Source organism: Emydura macquarii, unplaced genomic scaffold, assembly GCF_026122565.2.
Source record: "Emydura macquarii macquarii isolate MOO-44397 ecotype Brisbane River unplaced genomic scaffold, CSIRO-AGI_Emac_v2 contig_1146, whole genome shotgun sequence".
NCBI lineage: Eukaryota > Metazoa > Chordata > Testudines > Chelidae > Emydura > Emydura macquarii.
In genome coordinates this window covers 5806954-5829945 of record NW_027131283.1, presented here as the reverse complement: position 1 = coordinate 5829945, position 22992 = coordinate 5806954, and the positions used below count along the sequence as shown (strand labels likewise).

Below are 22992 nucleotides of genomic sequence, written 5' to 3'. Positions count from 1 at the left end.
ACTCGTATCACAGGTTGAAATCTCCACGGGAAGCACAGATGTATCTGTTCGACATGGATCCCATGTCATTAGGTTTGGCAGGATTCAATTTAAATCATCAACAAATGTCAGTAAACATTGATTTCAACTGACACTGAAATCAACAACAAAAAAATCCATTGGTAACAGTTGGTGTGAGTGTAAGCCCTCTCCCCTCATCTTGTGCCTGTAGAGATTGGCTGTCACTAACCTTGCGGCAGCTCAGATTGCCCTCTGTCAACCCGCTGTCACAAGAGTGAGAGTGGGGCTGTGACAGTGGCGCTGCAGAGGAATCTTTGCACTGCTGCAGGCCTGTGACACTTGATTCCTGGAGGTGCAAAGTGTGGGGAAGGCTGTGGTCCCAGTGGGGCAGAGCAGAGAATCCTGTGACAAAAAATAAATAAAATCATGGAAAAAATAAAATTAAAAATTAATATTAATAATTGAAATTGCTAAGAAATAAAAATCAAATTCTGCCAAACCTACGTGTAATAAAGAGGAATAGAGCTAGTGAACCCATCCTTGGGAGCCCCAAAAAGGGGTCTTGCAGGGGAGGAGATACACATAAGCTAAGCCTCTTTGAAGACAGATTGCTAGCTGCTTGAAATATTTTCAGAGCAATCTCTGAGCCAAGTTTTGCTTTCCTCTGTAGTAGTATTATAGGAACCAATTCCAAAGGGGAGATAAATTAATGAATAATATCAGCCCTTTCTCCTGCTCACCTTCACAGGGTGCAGTGGGGAGGCTAATCTTCAGGACCTGGTTCCCCTGCTCTCCTTTACAGAATGCAACCTGGTGATAAATGCAGGAAAGACCAGGTCATAGACTTGTGTAGATTGCTGTAGGTGTGTACTTCCCCACCCCACAAAGTGAATTTTTACTCTTTAGGAAAGGAAAGCCAGCAATCCAGATCTGTTATAGAATCAAATAGTAAAATATATTTAAAACAAAGAATTGAGGAAGACTTTCAGGCAAGAGTGTATTAAGTATTATGAAATTACACTTAGGAGGTGTGCAATTGCCATGGACCTATATATATAGATATAGCTCTAAACCTCCTTACACACCCTGGGAAGGGAACACTGAATGTCCAGAGGAGTATTCATTGGAGCTGTGTAAGAATCATAGGAAGGGCTTTTGTTCTATTCCCTGTTTCGGCAACCTGTGGAAAGGCCACATCATAATGGAAATCATCCATCTACTTCAGATTGAAGCTGAAGCTCCCCATTCTATTCTTAGCCTCAGAGAATCGGACAAGCAGAGCAAGGCCGTGTGAAGTATCTAAATAAGTTCGTAAAGCATTTCCATTTTACTATCATTGGACAATCCTTATATTTATAGATGAATGCAGCCTTTTTCTTTCACTGACTTCAGTTGCTGCCATTTGATCTTACATGAGCTCTGCAGAATTGTGTTAGCAATAATACTGGCTTTAGGGAAGATGGAAATTCAGTCTTCCTGAATGATGTTCTGATCAGGGTTCTGTATGTACAGAGAGAGCTGAAGCAAACACACCGAGTGATACATTTCCTGGGGTATTTTGGAATCTCTCTCTGTCTCTGCGAGGGAAGTCAATCATAGGCCTGAGTTGAGGAAGAATACTATCTTGGGTACAAGATCTCATCCCAGAAAAATGTTAACAGAAAATGAAGATGACCATATTGGAGAGCAAGTGGATTCACAGAAACAAAAATTCAATTCTTATTGAAGCCCATTGAGAATTCTGGTCTCAGGCATGCTTCAATGATCCACAGTTCATATGATACCTATCCAGTAATTCCAGGTATCCTCTGCATCTTGCCCTATCTCATCTGTTGGTAGAGGTCTAGCTCCAATTGTTTGTCTGCTCCCACAACTGTTGAGTGTAGAGTCAGATTTTTTCTTTAAAGGGATCTTTCCAATTCTGTTCAGGAAATGGGTACCAGAAAAAGAGCACAGTATCCATGAGCTGGAACACAGTGATTTATTGAGGTCTCAGGGCACTACTCCTTTCATGGATAACATCTGTTCTGTATAGAACAGTCAATGTGTCTGATAGAGAAGAATACAATGGGCCTTACCCGACAGATAAATTCTCCTGTCCTGCGTGCAGCAAAGTTTCCTATCTCTGTGCGCAATGCCTGTCTAGGGGGAGATGAACACCAAAATTTACACTGAGAAAGTCAGGTTATCAGCATGGTTCCTACACCCAGAAACGTCTTGCTCATCATCAGTCAATTAGTTAAGCTGGTGATAGACCACTTTGCATCAGGAAACAACAATAAAGTGCACTGTGCCCTCTGTGTGTCAAGACCTGGGATATGAGGTGCTGAATGACTCATAAAGTTAGGCAAGGTCCCAGCTGTGTCTAGTCTCCTTTTCCACTGCTCCCCAGAACAGTAAAAAAGCTAGAAGTGAGAGAATAACAGTAATATTATTTCAGCCTTTCCAGCTGAAGTGGCTATGGCTCTGAGGCCTGATTAACTGAGCAATGGATGTTCAGATACACATATCTCACAGAGATCTGCCATTGCAAAATTAATCTTCCATCTGGGACCAGACAGGTTTAAAATGAATACTTAGATGAAGTGATTATTGCTCTCATGGTCTTCAAAAGAGAAGTCAGCAAACTTATTTTACCAGCTGGTACATAGTTTAACTACAATGTTAAACCAGAGAAACATATCCATGAGTTCCTCCAAGAGGGTGTGCGTGCGTGCGTGCGACAGTATCCAAGCAATAAGGTGAAGTATCTATAGTATAATCACATCATGTTCAAAAAAGGAAACTTTGTACAAATCCCAACACTAGATGCTTCCCATGGGCATCAGTTTCATTCTGCAAGATCACAGAGGAAAACCTTGGAACCTCCTTCTGCTCTCTCCAGCAATACACAGATTGAGCTCTTGCGGGAGGTGTTATACTTCCTATCCATTAGAGTAGGCCTTCTGATGGCTGCATTCTTCAGTTCAGTGTTTTTTATTTGAAGTTGGAAGATCTCTCCAATGAACTTTCAATTCAGACTGGTAGTCCTCACAACTGTCAAACTATTCATTCACTAAATAAATTCAAGAAATATTTCTCCTTTGGTTAAGCATCAAAGTACAGTCCTTAGGAGCACTGACATTCTTCTTTGAAATTAATCATGTCTCCTCTGTTGAGATCTGCTAAATGGCCATCAGGACATAAATTCACCAAATTCTGCATATTGATCATCCAATCTTTAACCAAAGCCATTTCCTTTCGTTTGGCAGAAGTCTTCCCCTGGGCACTAATGTATGGAGAAGATATTTATATATAATCTACCTCATTTTCAATATTCACATTTAAAGGCGGATCCTGCTGTGTGCATTCTGGAGAGACTCTGTAAATCTCCTTGTAATAGTTCTGTAGACATTAGCACAAAGAATAGTATGGAAATGTATCTGTTTACCTGAAAAATTTCCTCTCTCTGAGTAATAAGGTCCACAGATTTGGCCCATCCTGGAGACAAATGGATCATCCAGAACAGAGATGGAAATTAACATCCAACTACTGAGGTGTGGTCATTAGATGGAATTCACCATGCCCCCTAGCAGGAGAAATCATTGTTTTTTTTCCTCCAAATTATAGTTAACTCTCTAGTGTGAGAAATTAGGTTTGAAAGGAAATTTGCAGGCTAACTTTTCCCATTTTTATTTAAGGAATTCTTGTTTTCCAGGTGTATGGAATTCGTTTGTAGAACTACAAACACCTTTTACTGCAAAGGATTAAACTCATTTAATCATTTAAAAAAAAAATCTAGTACTTACTATTTCTTTTAGAATTAAAGCCTCCCAGAGACACTTACAAAAAAAAAATTAATCAAGTCATTTTATCCTTCAAACAGATGCCTTCCAGTACAGAGCTGATTCCCAATTTGAAGGATAGACAGTGTAGTTTTATAGAAAGTCATGCTTGTATGCTGTAAATTTTCAAAAGTGGATTTCTTGAACCAGAGGCAGATGTAGCCTCCTGATTCAATGGGTGCACTATACCAAACTGCCGAGAGAGCACTGACCATTGGCAGAAGCACCCACTGGCCTGGCATTGCAATCCAAAGCCCAGCCTGGTGAGGATAGGAGACCAGAGGGGAACGGGTCTGAAAGCAAACTCCCCCCCTCCCCGCCATTCACACCCTGCAATGGTGCCTATCTCGCATTGCATGGCTGGTCTTGGCTCCCCACTCCTGGCATTGCAACCAGGAGCAGGAGGTCACAACATTGTTCAGGTTTAACCAGTCCAAATCTGAGTGGCAGTGTGATCTCATGTGCCATGTCACAATGCTCAAACTCAGGAACCAGTCCCAGTTCCAAAGGACAGGAGCCACCAGTTTGGGTGATTTTTGTGGGTGCAGTTGAATGCAGAAACCCTTGCTAAAGCTGCTCTGTCTTGAACAGAAAATTTCAAGTGAAAACAATATCCCCCTTTTGTACACCACCTCTTTGCCAGTTTGGGGGGTGAGGAGAGACAGCCGCAGCCACTTTAATTGCTGTTAGGGGAAGTTTGCCTAAGCACGTTAGAAGACTTTCTGCACAGCAGCTACAGCTCCAGCTGCTGTCAGGAGGATGGGACCAGCATCTTCGGCTGCCTTTAGGGCTGCAACCACGTGACAAGTCTACCTTTTTTTAAGACCCTTATCATTTCCTGCTGGATGTGGGATCATGGAAAGCCCATCTTGGGGTCCTGAGCTGCTTCGACTAATTTTTAGGGTTACACCAGAGGCAGCTGTAACACTAGAGGCAGTACTGGGTCTTCTGAATATATTATTGAGAGTAGGGACTTGCTACTGATGTGGAGGGGTTGAAATAGCAGGGAGTTTTCTGGTTGAGGATATTGAAAAGTCACTCATCTGGTGGGATTGTGATAATTTCAGGAAGTGGAATTCTAGAACTTTGTGTTTACTTTGCTGTATTTTTTCCCAATTATCTTTGCAGGACTTATAATGGTTTTAGCAGGAGCTTCTGAATTTGACCCTCAGTATAATAAAGATGCTACAAGCAGGCCAACAGATAACATTCAGATACCTCAGGTTAGTTAATGGTGAAAGATGCTTCATTGTTGTGAGAACCAAAGACTTAAAAGGGGGAGTTGGTCAGGCTTTTAGATGGAGTAGCTGGGATCCAACCAGGTCCTCAACGGTTCTGGACCCACAGTGCTTATCAAAAGAAAAGTACGTTTTAATAACACTTAAAGACAAATAAAATCAAGAAATATGAATAAAGCTAAGTTGCTATTAATATTAAATTAAACTGAAAACGAAGCATTACAACAAATCAAGATGAATAGATCAAACAAGTTAGTTAATATTGGAATGGAGTTAAGTCATCTAATTAGTTATATCAAATTAATACTAAAATGCTTATAAATTCGAAGGAATAATTTAAGAAGTTGGCTGTCCATTTCGTTACAAATCCCAACTAAAAATTTTTGTCCGAGACAATCAAATCTATACCTTAAAGCTGATTAAGTATCTTAATCATAGAATCATAGAAGATTAGAGTTGGAAGGAACCTAAGGTGGTCATCCAGTCCCAACCCCCTGCTCAAAGCAGGACTAACCTCAGCTAAATCATCCCAGCCAGGGTTTTGTCAAGCCGCAGCTTAAAAACCTCTAAAGATGGAGATTCCACCACCTCCCTAGGTAACCCATTCCAGTGCTTCACCACCCTCCTAGTGAAAAACTTTTTCCTAATATCCAATCTAGACCTCCCCCACTGCAACTTGAGACCATTGCTCCTTGTTCTGTCATCTATTACCGTTGAGAACAGCCTAGCTCCATCCTCTCTGGAACCCCCTTTCCAGTAGTTAAAGGCTGCTATCAATTCCTCCCCTCATTCTTCTCTTTTGCAGACTAAACAAGCCTAGTTCCCTCAGCCTCTCCTCATAAGTCTTGTGCTCCAGCCCCTTAATAATTTTTGTTGCCCTCCGCTGGACTCTCTCCAACTTCTCCACATCCTTTTTGTAGTGGGGGGCCCAAAACTGGACACAGTACTCCAAATGTGGCCTCACCAATGCTGAATAGAGGGGAATAATCACTTCCCTCGATCTGCTGGCAATGCTCCTACTAATGCAGCCCAATATGCTATTAGCCTTCTTGGCAACCAGGGCACACTGCTGACTCATATCCAGCTTCTTATCCACTGTAACCCCCAGGTCCTTTTCTGCAGAGGTCCTGCCTAGCCCATTTGTCCTTGGTCTGTAGCTGTGCATGGGATTCTTCTGTCCTAAGTGGAGGACTCTGCATTTGTCCTTGTTGAACCTCATCAGATTTCTTTTGGCCCAATTCTCCAATTTTTCTAGGTCACTCTGTATCCTATCCCTACCTCCCAGGGTATCTACCACTCCCCCAGCTTAGTGTCACCTGCAAACTTGCCGAGGGTGCAATCCACCCCATCCTCCAGATCATTAATGAAGATGTTGAACAAAACCGGCCCCAGCACCAACCCCCAATCCGCTTGTTATCGGCTGCCAGCTAGACATCAAGCCATTGATCACTACCCGATAATCTAGCCAGCTCTCTATCCATTTTATAGTCCATTCATCCAACCCATACTTCTTTAACTTGCTGATAAGAATATTGTGGGAGACTGTATCAAAAGCTTTGCTAAGGTCAAGGTATATCACGTCCACTGCTTTCCCTACATCCACAGAGCCAATCACCTCTTCATAGAAGGTAATCAGGTTGGTCAGGCATGACTTGCCCTTGGTGAGTCCATGTTAACTGTTCCTGATCACCTTCCTCTCTTCCAAGTGCCTTAAAATGGATTCCTTGAGGACCTGCTCCATGATTTTTCCAGGGATTAAGGTGAGGCTGACCGGTCTGTAGTTCCTTGAATCCTCTTTCTTCCCTTTCTTGAAGATGGGCACTATATTTGTCTTTTTCCAGTCATCAGGGACCTCCCCCAATTGTCATGAGCTTTCAAAGCTAATAGCCAATGGTTCTGAAATCACATCAGCCAACTCCCTCAGCACCCTCACATGCATTGCATTTGGCCCCATGGACTTGTGAATGTCCAATGTTTCTAAATTGTCCTGAACATGTTCCTTTAGCACTGAGGGATGTTCACTTCCCCGTTATGTGCTGCCCAGTGCAGTAGTCTGGGAGCTGACCTTGCCTGTGAAGACAGGCAAAAAAGGCATTGAGTACCTCAGCTTTCTCCACATCCTCTGTCACTAGGTTGCCTCCCCTATTCTGTAAGGGGCCCACACTTTCCCTAATCTTCCTCTTGTTGGTAACATACCTGTAAAAACCCTTCTTGTTCCCCTTCACGTCCCTTGCTAGCTGCAACTCCAGTTGCGCTTTGACCTTCCTGATTTCATTCCTGCATGTTTGAGCAGTATTTTTATAATCCTCCCTAGTCATCTGACCAAGCTTCCACTTCTTGTAAACTCCTTTTTTGTGTTTAAGCTCACCAAAGACTTCTGTGTTAAGCCAAGCTGAGCGCCTACCATATTTGCTATTCTTTCTGCACATCGGGATGGTTTGTTCCTGCACCCTCAATAAGATTTCTTCAAAATACAGCCAGCTCTCTTGGATTCCCTTTTCCCTCATATTAGCCTCCCAGGGGATCCTGTGCATCAGCTCCCTAAGGGAGTCAAAGTCTGCTTTTCTGAAGTCCATGGTCCATATCCTGCTGTTCTCCTTTCTTCCTTTTGTCAGGATCCTGAACTCAATCATCTCATGGTCACTGCTGCCTAGGTTGCCACCCACTTCTACTTCCCCTACCAAATCTTCCCTGTTTGTGAGCAGCAGGTCAGGAGGAGCACAGGCTCTACTAGGTTCCTCCAGCACTTGCACCAGGAAGTTGTCTGCAACACTCTCCAAAAACTTCCTGGATTGTCTGTACTCTGCTCTATTGGTCTTACAGCAGATGTCAGGGTGATTTGAAGCCCCTCATGAGAACCAGGACCTGTAAACTGGAAGCTTTCCCTAGTTGCCTGAAGAAAGCCTCATCTACCTCATCCTCCTGGTCTGGTGGTCTGTAACAGACACCCACCATGACATCACCCTTATTGTTCTTGCTTCTAAGCTTAACCCAGGGACTCTTAACTGGCTTATCTCCAGTTTCATACTGGAACTCAGAGCAGTCATAGTGCTCTTACATTCTCTCAATGCTGAAACCAAATTAATATCTGATGTCTGAACCACCATCTGAAAGCCAATATATAGCTTTCTTCTCAGACTTCAAATCCTGTGGGGTAACTAACCCTTTTCTCCTCTCTGGGCATTTAAAAGATATTACTTTGGAGCCATGTAGCTTGTTCTAGTCAGGTTTGAATGAGATCATCCTTAACTAGTGGCAATTTGGAAAATTTTTACAGAAAGTTTAATATAAAAATCTTATAAAAGTAGCTGATTGGAATAAACTCTAGCAAAAAACTTCACTCAACATTAGTCAACAAAATTAAAAATAAATTCAAGCTTATGGTCAGTTTCATCATCCCAGTTTCTTCTTTGCTATTCTAAAAATAAATAGTCTCATTCTTGGAAACAAGGCATTTAAAGCATAGTTCTGTTTTGAAGCAGGGCTATAAATCAAACAGCTGCTCTTCTACAATCTTCATCTAGACAGAGAAAAGTTACTTTAAAGTTTATCAAGATGAAACCCATTTGAAATATAAAATGTAAAATTTTATATCAAGTCAGTATATTGATTCAAACTATTTTCCTTGTGCTTTGTTTATAATTTTGGTACTAAAATAACCATTTGTGTTTGTAATTATTTTATTTCCTGTAGCTAATCAGAGAAATTGGCAGCATTAATGTAAAGAAGAATGAGCCTCCACTTACCTGCCCATACAGCTTGAAGGCCAGAGTTCTCTTACTGGCTCATCTTGCCAGGATGAAAATTCCAGAGACACTTGAAGAAGGTAATTATGATTCTCCTCTTAAAAAGACTCTTTTTGGGAATAGAGGCATCACATCACATATTGCAGTGTTTATAAATTTACTTGTTTTGGTTCAATTAGAAAACTACTCAAGGAGCTTTTTTCAGTGTCTGTTTCAGGGTTAACTGCACCTTTGACTGCCTGGCCCGCCCGCAGTCCTCACCCCCTTCTTGGCCTCCCTTGAGACATCTACTTAAGGTTTTAGGTTCTCAGCCGTCACCTTTATTCTGAGGGAGACCTGCATCACTCTCCCTTCTGACTGAGGGCTACGCATCCCCTTGCCTTGCACTGCAATATTCACAGCAAACCAGTCTGCCCATGCTTTGCTTTCTCTTTGTGAGCTATGAATATTATATTGCTAGCAGTTACACATTAGCACACAGCTTTTTCTAAGCAAACACCTTTATTAAACACCTTTATTCTTAAGGTAAAAGCATTACAGAGAGAACATACTAAAAAGAATAAAAGTTCCTATATAAGTGCTAAAAGTTTACCAGAGGCCACCCATCATGGGCCTTAGTAGCTCAAAGTCTTTCCAACCCTTCCACAAAGGTAGGGACCCTTGGACAGAAGGGTCTGTCCATTTGCTGGCTCAAAAGAAGGTCCTGAGTCAGTTTAAACCCAACCTTTTTATATTGAAAGCCTTTTCTTTGTCTTTTGGTCTCTGAAAAACTTAGTTTAAACCAGTATATGCAAGTCTTCCCAGAGGATGGTATCTCGCTGGAGGTATTTACAACCTAAGTGATTTACCTTAATCGCCCTCTCACTATTTTTAGTTCCTGGAGGAGCTGTGGCAACCCTCCGCACCCCAGAGTTTCATTCAATTCCTGGCCCACAGTGATACATAAACTTAATACAATATGATTTCCAAAAAGATATTGCATGGAGTTGCATATCTGCCAGACACAGTAATCCATATGCTGTGTGATAACTGTTTCAAAATAAACATGTATTAAACTGACTCATCAGGAGATCTTGTGGCTTTCTTTTTTTTTCTTCAGCTAAGCACTAAGTGCTCAAACCCATTTTTAGAGCGTTGATTGCTTATCATGTTTATTTCAGTAAAAATGAAAATATTCTTTTGAAAAAGAATAAAATTTGAAACTCTTCAAAATAAGTTGCAGGTAGAATTATACCACCATGTTGTAAGAAATTCAACATGGTGGTTTAATTGCTTCCCCAATGTTGTAACTTTCCTTGTTTTTTGTTTTTGTTGTTGGGCGGTGGTGGGGCAGAGGGAGAAAAGATCAAAATTCTAAAATGGTAGTTATATGTCAGGAATGGCCAAACTTACTGACTCCTCACCCCCTCTGAAATCCCACTCCACACTGAGTAGAATCCTCTAGCCTCACCACCATGCTACAGGCCAGAAGCTCCAAGCTCCCCACCCCAGTCTGGTAAGCGGAGAATTGAGGTGGGGGGTGGCAGCGGCGGCTCCGTGAGCCGTACTTCAATTGTAAAAGAGCCACATGTGACTCACGAGCCGCAGTTTTGGGCTGCCGCCTGCCCCCCCGAATTTGTGATGTGACCTTCAAATATTTAAAAAAAAAAAAAATGCCTTTTTTATGTTATGTCATGTATGCAGGAAGCCTGAAAGGTATCTTTGGAGGTCAGAATAGATTATCACAATGGTCTCTTCTGGCCTTATAAGATATACTCTCTAGAGATTTATTTTCTTCTTGGCTTTTTTAATCTTAGAAATATTAGAAATGTAAATCTGCTCTTCCCTAAGATCCGTGGAGGACTCGTTGGGGGTCTTAGATGTTTATTGCAAGTTTCATACTTAAAAGAGTGAGGGTGTTTTAAACTTGAACAAATACTTTTTTTGAAAAGATGCATGTCTGAAGCATTAGAATTAGATGTGTTTAACAAAAGTGAACAGTTCTCCTTCGAGTGATTTCACACATGTATGTTCCACTGTAGGTGTATGTGCCCCCAGTGCATTCAAGACAGAGACTTTTTGTCAGCTGTACCAGCAGGTGGGCGGGCCCACATTATCCTCATGTGCTCAGCGCTGGGAATAAAAGTGCTTGGTCACCACCTCCCTCAATTTCTTCTTACTGTCTGTAGCAAGAGTTTGGTGCTCAGTTGCTCTTTAGCTTTAGTTAGCCACCCTTTAAAAGAAATTATGTTGTACATAATTATAGCTTAGTTTAGTGTTAATGTCATTAGTAAGGTAGTTAACTGAGATTTACTGTGTGGAAATCCCCAGGTTTCAAACAATGTGTCATGCAGGGCTGTGATCCTTGTTAGTGACATGCACAAAAGTTGCCTAATCTGTTTAGGTGAGGAACAAATGTCCCATTTGTTCCTTCTTCCCAACAAGAACAAAGAGATTTCTGCCTTAAAGTACATCTCAATAAGACAATGTGTGTCTCTTCAGAGCCTGACTCTGACCTTGAGAGGATGGAGAGTTTGTTCAGAAATAATGCCTCTCAGATGTCAGCCTCTAAGCTGCAATCAAGTGAGAAATGTCACTCCCCATCTTCTGCCGCCTCCTTGAAGAACTCAAAATCTTCCTTGTCCTCAGAGACTGATGGATGTTCAAAGTCTCACTCTTCCTTTCACAAAAAGGCTCTGGAAAAGTTCTCAGTGCAAAATCAAGGCCTGATTGTAAGCACTGACCCTTACCAACACTGTCTGAAGTGACACTTTTGATTCTGGCTCCACTGGGGTAGTTAAGACTGGTGCTTTCACCCTATCGGACAGATCTTCGGCCCCAGCACTGTTGGGACCAGCACTATTGGTACTGTCAATGCCAAACACTTACCTCCTCTATTGGTACTGTCAATGCCACAGGCATTCTTCATGACAAAAGATCTTCTGTCTCCCCCTCTCCTGGACTTTCATTGTTGCATTGTCCAATCCCAATCTCAGTGGTCTCAACTTCACCAGCACTGGTGACTTCACTTACCACTACAATACTGGCAGTTTCATCTACTTCAATGCATGACACATTGGCCCCACCAGCATCATCCATGTCGACTCACTTATCTGCTGTCTGACCGCCTCATGCACTGTGTCAGCTGCATCATCGACTTCAATACCTTTGGGACAGCAGGCTGTGTCGCCGATGCTGAGCTGCCATTGGTGCCTACAGGGATTGTTATACCATTGACAGAGTTATATTTCCTCCTCCTCTTCAAACTCTTGACTACAATAAACCCATATTTCCAGCAAGGTCTTTCAGGTCTTCCTACAGACAACATTCTAGAGATATCTGACTTCTAGAGCAAAAGCATTATTATAATGATGCCCTACTATGGTGCCTTCCACCATGAGCAATACAAACCCTGGACTGACTTTATTGGGCCTCTTAGTCTGCTTCAAGAGCCTCTAGGCTCTCCGTAGGCCACTCAGTCCAGGAGAAAGCCACCTTCTCCTGTACCTCTAGTGCCTAGAGAAGATCCTCCTCCAAGTCCATATCCTCCCTGTTTATTGGAGCCCGCAGAAGAAAAGGAGACTAGGAAGGAGCCTCTTGATTTTTTTCTCCTCATATTTTTTCTTATTTCCTAGATGAGGCCATGACCCCAGAGTCCACATCCCCTCATCCTGAGGATTTTAAGGCTTTTCAAGACTTCATTAGAAGAGTGGTCAGATCTCTGGGATGCAGGCAGAACTTGTGCAAGACAATCTACACAAACAAATGGACATCTTACAAACTCCTGCTCTGGAAGGTTTGCCCTTCCCATTAATGAAGCCTTGCTGAAACCTGCAAAGACCACTTGGCAAACACCAGTCTCTGTTCCACCCACTGTCAAACAGATAAATGATACCAAGTCCCCCAGCAATAATTCGAGTATTTCTTTGCACACCACATTCCAGATTGACTAGCAGTCACAGTGGCAAATGGATGTTCGAGGCAGTCTCACCTTAAGCCTACTCTTAAAGAGACTGGCAGAAAGGCTTATACCACCATGAGCCTTCAAATGAGGGTGAAATTATCAGCCATTGTTATCCAAAAATACCTTTTATTAACTGGTCAGCAATTTCAAAATTTGTGGACAAACTGCTCCAGGAATACAGGGATCAGTTTTTGGTTATAGTACTCAAAGGTCATCTCACTGCTTGCACGCCCTTCCAAGCAACGATCGGCATGTTAGATGCCATGTCACATTCAATCACTACAGCTCTTTCAGTGAATTGATCGGCTTAGTTGCAGGCCTCTGGCATCCCCCCAAAAAATAAAAAATACAATAGAAATCTACTGTTTGAAGGGGCTAAATTGTTTTCCTGGAAGACTGATGACACAATGTGCACCTTGAAAGATTCTCGGGCCACCCTTCGTTCACTGGGTTTCTACACCCGAGTGACAGAGGAAGCAGTTGAAGCCCCAAATCACAGCACCTATCCCAGCAGAGACCTCAGAATGCCTCTTGAAGGATATCTAAGCCTCCTAGATGTCTTCCATTGGAACAGTCTTTAGCAAGCTCTTCTCACCAGACTTCAGTGACTTCAAAACAGTCATTCTGACATCTTGGTCAAGGCAGCATACTGACAATATCTCATCCTTTACATCCAGACCCTCCACTTAGGAAGCACCTCTCTCTTTTACATTGCATGGACAGATTAGATGGACAGTTGAGTACTCAGCACAATAAAGAAGGGATACATTATCCAGTTCATCTCCTTTCCTTTCCACGACCCACCTTCCCTGTAGCTTTTCAGGGACCCATGTCACAACACTGTTTTACATAAAAAAGTAGTCTCTATTGGGATTGTGGGCAATAGAAGAAGATTTACCACCAACACACAGGGAAGAGTTTCTATTTCCACTACTCCTTGATTCCCAGAAAGAACGGTGGACTTTGACCCATTCTGGACTTAAGAAGGCTAAACAGAGTTATCGAAAAGATGACATTCAGGATGGTCACCCTTGTGTCTGTCATCCCTTCATTAGAGATTATTATGATGCCCTCGCCTTGCAGGATGCTTTCTTTTACATGATAATATATCCTTGCCACAGAGAGTTTATTTGGTTCTTGGTAAACAACAGTGCTCACAAAGTGTGTGACGGTGGTAGCAGCCATGGGAATTTCACTGTCTAGGAATTCAAATATTTCTGTACCTGGACAGCTGGCTAGTTTGGGAAAGGTTGAGGTGTCTAAAACAGCATCTTTGTCATCAGACATATGTTCTCTTATCTAGATCTAAGTCTGAATGTAGAGAAATAGATAATAGAACCAACAGAGAGAATAAATGTGATGGGGTGGATCTTGATGCTGCAGCTGCCATTGTTTACCTCCCAATGGACAAGTTCCCTGCCCATAGTGTTTCTGCCAGAGAACCTCAAGTCTTAACACAAGGACAATAGTGTGTTCATGTTTGCAGCTGTTCCGAGGCATGGCCTCATGCACCTATGTGATTCAGCATGCCAGACTTCACCTCACATATATACAGGCCTGGTTTCACTCACTATATCCAAGCAGACATTCACTGGACATGATGATGGGTGTACCTGCACGAGTGCTTCATTCCCTGAATTGGTGCTTAGACTATCAAAATGTATGCAGAAGGCTTTCCTTTCTTATCACCACAACCAGCTATGATTCTTGTAGAAGCTGCATTCACAAAGGGCTGGAAAGGGGCTATCTGGGTCAGCTTCAGTCTCAAGCATTTGGATGCCTCAGGAAGCTTAGCTCCATATAAATGCACTAACAGTTTGACCCATTCATCGGGCCTGTGAAATATTCATTATCACCACTGGGGTCAACTGGGTCAGGTTCTCACCAGCAGCACCACTGCTGTGTTTTATCTGAACAAGCATAGAGGTGCAGGGTCGCCTCAGCTGTGCCAAGAAGAGATTACTTTGTGGAACTTCTACATAAAGAACAATATCTTGCTAAAGGACTTTCACCTTCCAGGAATGAGGAGCACTGTTGCGGATTCTGTCAGTGGGAACTCAGCAAGCTATCACGACGAGTGGCCAGTAAAGAGGGACATTCTGCAGCCAATCTTTCATCAACAATAGACCTCTTTGCAACCAACTTGAATAACAACTGCAGGAAGTTCTGTTCCAGAGCAGTTGCAACTGGGATTCTGTGACATATACATTTCTACTTCCCTGGTTGAGCTATCTGCTGTGCATATTTTCTTCAATCTCTGATTCCAGGGGTAATGAGGAAGCTAAAAAGAGTCAAGGCAACCTTAATACTCAGAGTAGCTGCCTAACCAAAGCGGTATTGGTACCTGGACCTACATCGCTCTGAATCCTTCCACCCATAGGCTCCACCTCTCATTGAGGTTCAGTTGTCTCAAAATTGCACTCCAAGCTGCAATCTCTTCATCTGATGGCATGAATGATTTCTGGTTAAGCAACGAGGTGAGAATCTGCTCTTGAGATGTCCAAGCTGTTCTGGTGAACAGCAGTATTGCAGCAGAACCACTTATGCAGCAAAATGTAAAAGGTTTTTGATTTGAGTAGAATCTTGTCAATCATCAGAAGATAATACAGAAATTAGACCTATTTTGGATTACTTACTGCATGTGAAATCTTGGTCTCTATCAGTTTAGTGAGAATTTATTTAGTAGCCATTTCTGCGGTATGCCCACCAATGGATGAGTTTTTTCTATCTTTTGCATCCATTGACATATAAACTTAAAAGGGCTTTGTGATGCTGTCTAGTATGAGTGACCATTTATAATAATAATGATATCAATATCGCAAAATTGCAATAATGCATATGAGATATTCCATGCTAGGTACCATTGAAAAGGTTATAATTTGCTACGTATGATGATATTGTTTGTGTATGTATCATCTTTGTATTGTAAGTTATAGATGTGTGATATATCTATATCCAAAATCTTGTGCTGTGCTACTGGGTTATGCCCCCCAGGCAGATTAGTGTCTGCACTGATGACTTATTGAGGGCCATCACCTATACAACGAGCCCAAGGAGAGAAGCCAGGGCTGTGCCTATGAGTCATCAGGGCATGTAGGGACATGCCTGTGGTCAGGGGGACTGCATGTGTTTTCCTATGCCATGTGCTGTGTGGCTGTGTTTGGGACAAGCCACATGGCAAAGGGACATAAAAGGCAGCTGCACCATCTCCATTTTGTTTTCATTCCTACTTCCTACCTTGGATCAACTATTTTACATCTGAAGCTGTGAAACAAAGAACTGAGACCCATCCAGGTACTGGATGTACACCAGAGGAACTGTATAAGCCTGCAAACTCCAATACTGCTAAGAATCTGATATATGTGGACTTTGAAGTCGTTTATATGTATCTGATTGCTTTGATCATTTAACATCTCTCTTGTTTGTTCATTTCCTTGTATAATAAATCTTTAGTTTTAGTTACTAAAGGATTGGCTGGCAGCGTTGTATTTTGTGTAAGAACCAAATTTATATTGATCTGGTACTGTGGCTGATCCTTTAGGGATCAGGAGAACTTTTTGTAAAGGGATAGAGATTTAAGTAATACTGGACCTAGTTATTGATTGAGATGGGAGCCAGAGACTGAAATGCAATAAAGGGGGCCGGTGTAACTTCTTGTTTTAGCTTCTTGATAACCAGTGTGGGGAATCAGGCACTGTTTGTTGAATCTAACTTCAATGTTAGCCACCAGTTTGGGGAGCATTTTGCTCTCCTTCTTGCAGCCTGCCCAGACCTTGGCATTTTCAGGTGGGCTACCATAAGCACAGACGGGTCACAGACTTTTTCATGTGTATCCTCCTGTCTGATCAGTAACTACAAGGGATTTGAATTTGGTATTGTCTCATTTTGATGGGTTTCTCCTTTGAACCTTTGGCAACAATATCTCTGCCACTGCTATCAATGAAAATAAAGCATTTTTGGTAGCAATTACTTATGCAAGGAGGGTATCAGAGCTCCAGGAACTTGTAGCTGATGCAGTTTTACAGTATTCCCCAAAAGCAATGTCTTGCTTAGGCCAAATCATAAGTTTACCCCTAAGGTGGTCTCTGCATTCCAGCTCAATCAGACTGTTCATCTTTCTGAAGCCTCATTCTTCTCAAGTTGAAGAAAAATGTCATACCTTGTGTGACCCGTTCATGCCTAGGGTAGGTAGCCAGATGAAAATGCCAAGATCAGGGCAGCCTGCAAAAGGAGAGAAGATTCTCCAAGAATTGGTGGGTGACACTGAAGCCAGACTTCCCAACCAGCCACAAACAATGCTTCTGATTCCCCACATTGGTTATCAAGAAGCTAAAACAAAATATACACAGCCCCCTTCACTGCATTTCAGTCTCTGGTTCCCAAACAGTCACTAGGTCCAGTAAAGAGATAAGTTATTTAAAATTCTATGCTCTTTACCAAGAAAGTTCTCCTGATCTCAGAGGGTCAGCCACATTACCAGATCAATATAAGTTTGGATCTTACCCAAAATACCACGATGCCAGCCAATCCTTTAGTTACTAAAACTAAAGGTTTATTATAAAAGGAAAGAAACAAACTATAAGAGAAATGTTAAATGATTAAAGCGATCACATAAATACAAATGATTTAAAAGTCCATATACATCAGGTTTTCAGTAGAATTGTGGAGTTTGCAGGCTTGTATAGTCCCTGTGGTGTACATCCAGTACTTGGATGGGTCTCAGTCCTTTGATTCACAACTTCAGTTGTAGATGAGTAGTTGATCCAGAGGTTGGTGAAGACTAAAGAATGAAGAGACAGATGACTGAAGACAAAATGGACATCATGTGATGCAGCTGCCTTTTATGTCCCTTGGCCTTTTCCATGCTGCTTGAGGAAATTTACAGAAATAAGGTGGAGTCCAGGGTCACATGAGTAAGTCTTGGTGACTCATCAGGTGTATCCCTGGCTTCCCCCGTGGGCCCATTGTACCTGTGAGTTTCCTTAATGGGCCATTAAACAGGCTAGTGCTGCAGCCATCCTGTCTGGGGTGTCGCCCAGAAACACAGCACAAGTTGAAATACAGATACATTAAACACATCCATAACTTTCAATATAAATATGACACACACATACAATATCATACTTAGCAAATTATAACCTTTCTAACAGTACCTGACCATGGCATATCTCATATGAATTATTAAATGGTCCTCCTAATCCAGCCAGCGTCACACCGTGGATATTCAGAAGCCTCTGGCATTTTTACTTAGACCAACAACATCTTTCAGGGTATGTCTACACTGTGGTAAAAGACGTCTGGCTGGCCCAGTTCAGCTGACTCTGCCTCACAGGGCTCAGGCTGAAGGGCTATAAAATTGCAGTGTAGGCATTCGGGGTTGTGCAGGACCTGGCCTCTGAGACCTGCCCACCTCGTGGGATATTAGAGCCCAGGCTCTTATCCGACCCTGAATGCCTATACTGCAGTTCTATAGCCCTGCAGCCTGAGTCCTATGAGGCCGAGTCAGCTGACCTGAGCTCTGAGACTTGGTTCAGTGGATTTTTTTATCACAGTGTAAAGGCACCCTCAGATTCCCCTAGACTTTTTGTAGCCTTTGCTGACAGGACTAAAGGGCAACCTATTACAGCCTGCATGTTTCACATTGGATTTCTGAATGTATCCAGCTTTGCTACAGTCTGGCAAAGGTCTCTCTTCCTCTGAAGAGAACAACTCATTCCACTAGGGCTCAATCTGCTTCATTAACTTTTTTGAGCAACATTCCTGTAAGTGGACATTTGCAAAGCAGCAACATGGTCATCTGTGCAAACCATCTCTAGACACTACGCTATTACTCAAATTTCCAGAGGTGACGTGAACTTCAGCAAGTCAGTGTTGCAGTCTTTCTTCAAGCAATCCGAAGTCCCACCACCTGTAAGGAAACTGCTGGTGAGTCACCTACAGTGGAATGTATATGTTCACAATCACTTGAAGGAGAAAAGACTGTTACTTTACCTGTACAGTAACTGTTCTTTGAAATATGTTGTGCACATATGCATTTCACGACCCTTCCACCTTCTCCACTTCTTTGGGTTTCGCTTACTGTTCATATGAAAGAATGGAGAGGGAGGCAATGACCATGCCCCTTTCATATTCTTGGCTTGACACATGACGATAGCAGGGATGCATATACTGCCTGCTGGTACAGCTGGCGAAAGTCACGACTTGAGTGCATTGGGCACACATACACCTATCATGGAATGTATCTATGTGCAACATATAGTGAAGAACAACGGTTACTATACATGTAAGTAAATGTCTTTTTTTAAAATATTCCGACTGAAAATCCCTTTCCTTCTCAGTTGCTCAGTTTATAGTCTGATTCTTGTGAGGTCGTAAATTCTCTAGTTCTCCATAGTGTCTTCCAACTTGGACAATAATTTCTGTTGTAAAATACAAGTAGAAAAACTTTTATTAAAAACCTTTCAGGCCTTGACATTGAAAGAATCAAAAAGAACATAAGCCTATTATTTTCCTTAGTAGGTAACTTTTAAAACTAATTTTTAAAAAAAGTTCTTTTAAAATGACATTCTAAATGTCTGACTTTTATTGAAATGTGTAACTTTTATTAGACTTCTTACATAAATACTTCTGATCGTTGGAAGGCAGTGGGAGTTGAGAGTGACCAGCATGTGGCAGTATCACACTCAGTGGTTTAAAATGTATGTGAGAGAATAGCGTGGAGAGAAGAAAAAGAAATAGGATGTGTGACTGATTGTAGGTGACTTTATAAATAACTGTGAACAGAGTTGATGTGCACAGTTAGAGAAAATAATGATTAAACAGAGAATCTAATAGGGTTTTATCAAATCATCCATCTTGCAGATCAGCAGTTTATCCTGAAAAAGAGTCCTGCTTTACTTCAAGAAATGATCAATGTAATCTGCCAGTTAATAATAATGGCACGTAGCCGTGAAGGTAAGGAGAAATCTTACTATATTGTATTTAAACTAGTAAATTTTACTCTTCATTGGAGCATCCTTTAAAGAGCTGCTAGTGCTTACAGGAAAACATTGATATTGTATGTTTAGATTTCTCATCCCTTTATGTTCTCAATGAAAAAGATCTTTCTGAAGAGTTACGCCTCCTGTACTTTCCTATTTGCACTGTAAGGGTGTATCTACACTTGGAACTAGTGGGGCGATTCTCAGCTTGAGCAGACATACTTGCATTAGTTCTCATTGAGCTAACACGTGGTAACACAGGCGTCTTTTGAGCAGTGGCACAGGCTAGCCGACCGTAGTACATTCCAATGGGATCCGGGCAGGTTGCACTTGGGCAACATACTTGAGCCACCACCCATGCTAACCTAGCTACACTGCTATTTTTAGTGTGCTAACTGGAGCATGTCTATACAAGCTGGGAATCGCACCTCCAGCTCCAAGTGCAGGTGTAGCCTAAAGCAGTGAATACCCCCCTTTCTGTGTTAGAACCCTCCCCTTCACCCTCTTGTGATTGATTAAAGCCTTGATGACTCCATATTCCCAATGCATTGTGGCATTGCCTTTAAATACAATTACAGGTCTTTGGAAAATAACGAAAGTCCTGAGATGCACCCTTTCCATATCTGATCTCACCTCTTCTGAGAGTCCAAGGTCTTGTCAGCATTTCAATTGTTGTTGCTCTGTCCTCTCCTTAAAATGTAAGGATTATAAATATTCTGCAAGAGAAGAATCATGTATAGGTATTTGTGACATTACAAGCATTTTCTTTTTTTAATTGCGGCTTAAAAAACACTGATAAAGCATAATCAGTTTCTTTGGACCATGATTAAGGTTTACAAAGTGTATAGATAGAATATATGTGTAACATTTATAAGCATATTTTTCCAGTTTGTTTTTAAAAGAATACCTGTAACTTCTCCATTACCTGAAGTTTCCGTTAATTATTTTTAAAATGCTTCCCTCTCTGGAGGGATTATGCAAAAATCTTCTAAATAAAACTAGTTAGCTTCTATTATCACAGGAATTAGTAATCATGGTGCTTAATAAGGATTTAAGAAAAATTATAATAGAACTAAACCTGTTTGGTTATAATCAATAGGCAGGCCACCCCACCTCTCTCCTTGATGTCTTGACCAACCTCCAATGTTTAGGAAAGAAATCATCTCACACAGCCCTTTGACTAGTTTGGCACAATCTGAAGAAAGAAAGTTAACAGTCACTAAATTGTTTGCTAACTTACACTTTAATAACTTTTATAGCAAGATGGCCATCAATACTAGGCTCAAATGGTAACTATTTAAAAGCTTTAAGATACATATGACATTTTCTTTATACAGTAAGGTGCATATTTCCTTATGACCTTTTAAAGTTGCTGAGCTGCTCAAAATATTTTCATTTAACATGTAGTGTATTACATTTCCAAAGTGTACTGGAAAAATATGTAAAAAAAATGATCTTGTAAAATTCATTCTCCCCAAGAAAGGGAGTTCCGTGCTCCATCATTGGGATCCTTGGAAAACTGTATGAAGCTTTCCCAGATGGCTGTTCAAGGGCTTCAGCAGTTCAAGTCTCCCCTTCTGCAGCTCCCTCACATTGAAGAGGACAATCTTAGGCGAGTTTCCAATCATAAAAAGGTATAAAGCTACAAATAATGCTCAGTCATTTTTATCTTTCAGTGACCTTCTTTAACCTGCCTCTGTCTATCATTAAGCAAACGTATTAATAGTTCACTGAATAAAAAGCCTTTGTTTAGGAATGCAGTACCTCATGAGTCCTTGTGCTTTATGTTGCTTAAACTGCTTAAATAAAAAGGAGAGTGACAATTAGCCACAGATAATAGGAGTTATGATCTATGGTATACTTACGTATCAGATAGGCATATGAACAAAAAAGAACATCTTGCTTACTTTAGTAAGATCAGACTGCCTCCAATAAAGTGTAATATACAGTGATTTTGTGAGAGTATAGCTGAAATATCAGACCTATGTTCAGAATTGCATAATTCCTGAAACTACTTTTGAAGAAGGTACAATTTAGATACCATTATGGAGGAGTCAGTATAAGAAAATGTAATAGTTAATAAAGTAGAAATTAAATTTCTGTTCTATTTCAAGTTTTGTAATCCTTTTAGTGGGAAAGAATCAAACAGTTTGCTTGTGTCAGCACTGCTGGAATACACAAGTGATTATATTAACTAGAGTTTAGTTTTGTGCCATGTTCTTTTGTAGTATTTTTCTTTTTTCTTTTTTTAACCAAGTACAAAATCAAAAGTATCCAGGACCTGGTGAGTTTGAAAGGATCCGATCGCCGCAGTTTACTGCACTTCCTTGAAGATGAAAAGTATGATGAAGTTATGGCTGTATTAGGCAGTTTTCCACATGTCACCATTGATATAAAACCGCAAGGTAAGGTGGAAGGTCATTTCAATGTTGTATAAGTCCTCCCTCTTAACAATTTGATAGTCTGATGGCAGAAATCTGTGAGGCCTCTTAAATGATGTGAGGAATTGGTGTTTATGTAACCTGGAAAATGGCAGACTTTCCTGAATGACAGGTTCTTGCACTTAAGATTTATAGTTTGAGAAAATAAGACCAGTACATGAAGTATCTTACATATTTCCAAGCCATCCACAGTTTCCTCTAGAGCAGTGGTTTTCAACCTATTTACCACTGTGGGCCACATATGCAGCTCTGTGTTATTTGGGCCACATCCACACAATATATATATACCACCTGTATGGCCCCAAGGATGTCAAATGGGCCACAGCTATGTACTGATTGGGCCGCAAGTGACCTGCAGGTCGCAGGTTGAGAACCACTGCAGGGAGACTAATCTGGTATTTAATTGTTCGATTTAGCACTGTGAGCAATGTGTAGTAATGGTTGAAATGGCACCTTGTTTTTAAACCTTTCTGTCCTTTGCCTTATAACATTAAAAAAAACATGGCCAAGGATTTCATGCTTGTTCTTAGGACAGATATCAAACTCTCAGTTTTTCATTTGAGACATTAAATCGGAGAGTCAGGTCATTAAAGAGTCGATGGTCTTTTTGTGAGAGGGAAGATGTGTTAACCTTGTGTTATGAGCATATTCTGTTTTGTATCCCCACATGGTACTTGGCTAAAATTCACTACCGTTTCAATTGAATATGTTACTCTCCTTCAGTTGCCCTCTGAAGTTGTTGTACTGTTAAACAGTTGCTGTTAAGCTACCTTTCAGTGGAAGGTGAATTGATCATTGGTCACCTTCCTCTCAGGGGAGT

General features: G+C 41.4%; 1 protein-coding gene across 1 annotated transcript in view; it reads left to right on the top strand.

The window, feature by feature from the left end:
• The window catches only part of SEC63 (SEC63 homolog, protein translocation regulator), a 130222-nt gene that overhangs the window by 77122 nt on the left and 30108 nt on the right, over window positions 1-22992 (top strand). The window contains exons 9-13 of the mRNA XM_067546560.1: window positions 4953-5047; window positions 8756-8888; window positions 19613-19705; window positions 21211-21365; window positions 21989-22136. Coding sequence (XP_067402661.1) covers window positions 4953-5047; window positions 8756-8888; window positions 19613-19705; window positions 21211-21365; window positions 21989-22136 — 624 coding nt within the window. The remainder of the gene's footprint in view (window positions 1-4952; window positions 5048-8755; window positions 8889-19612; window positions 19706-21210; window positions 21366-21988; window positions 22137-22992) is intronic.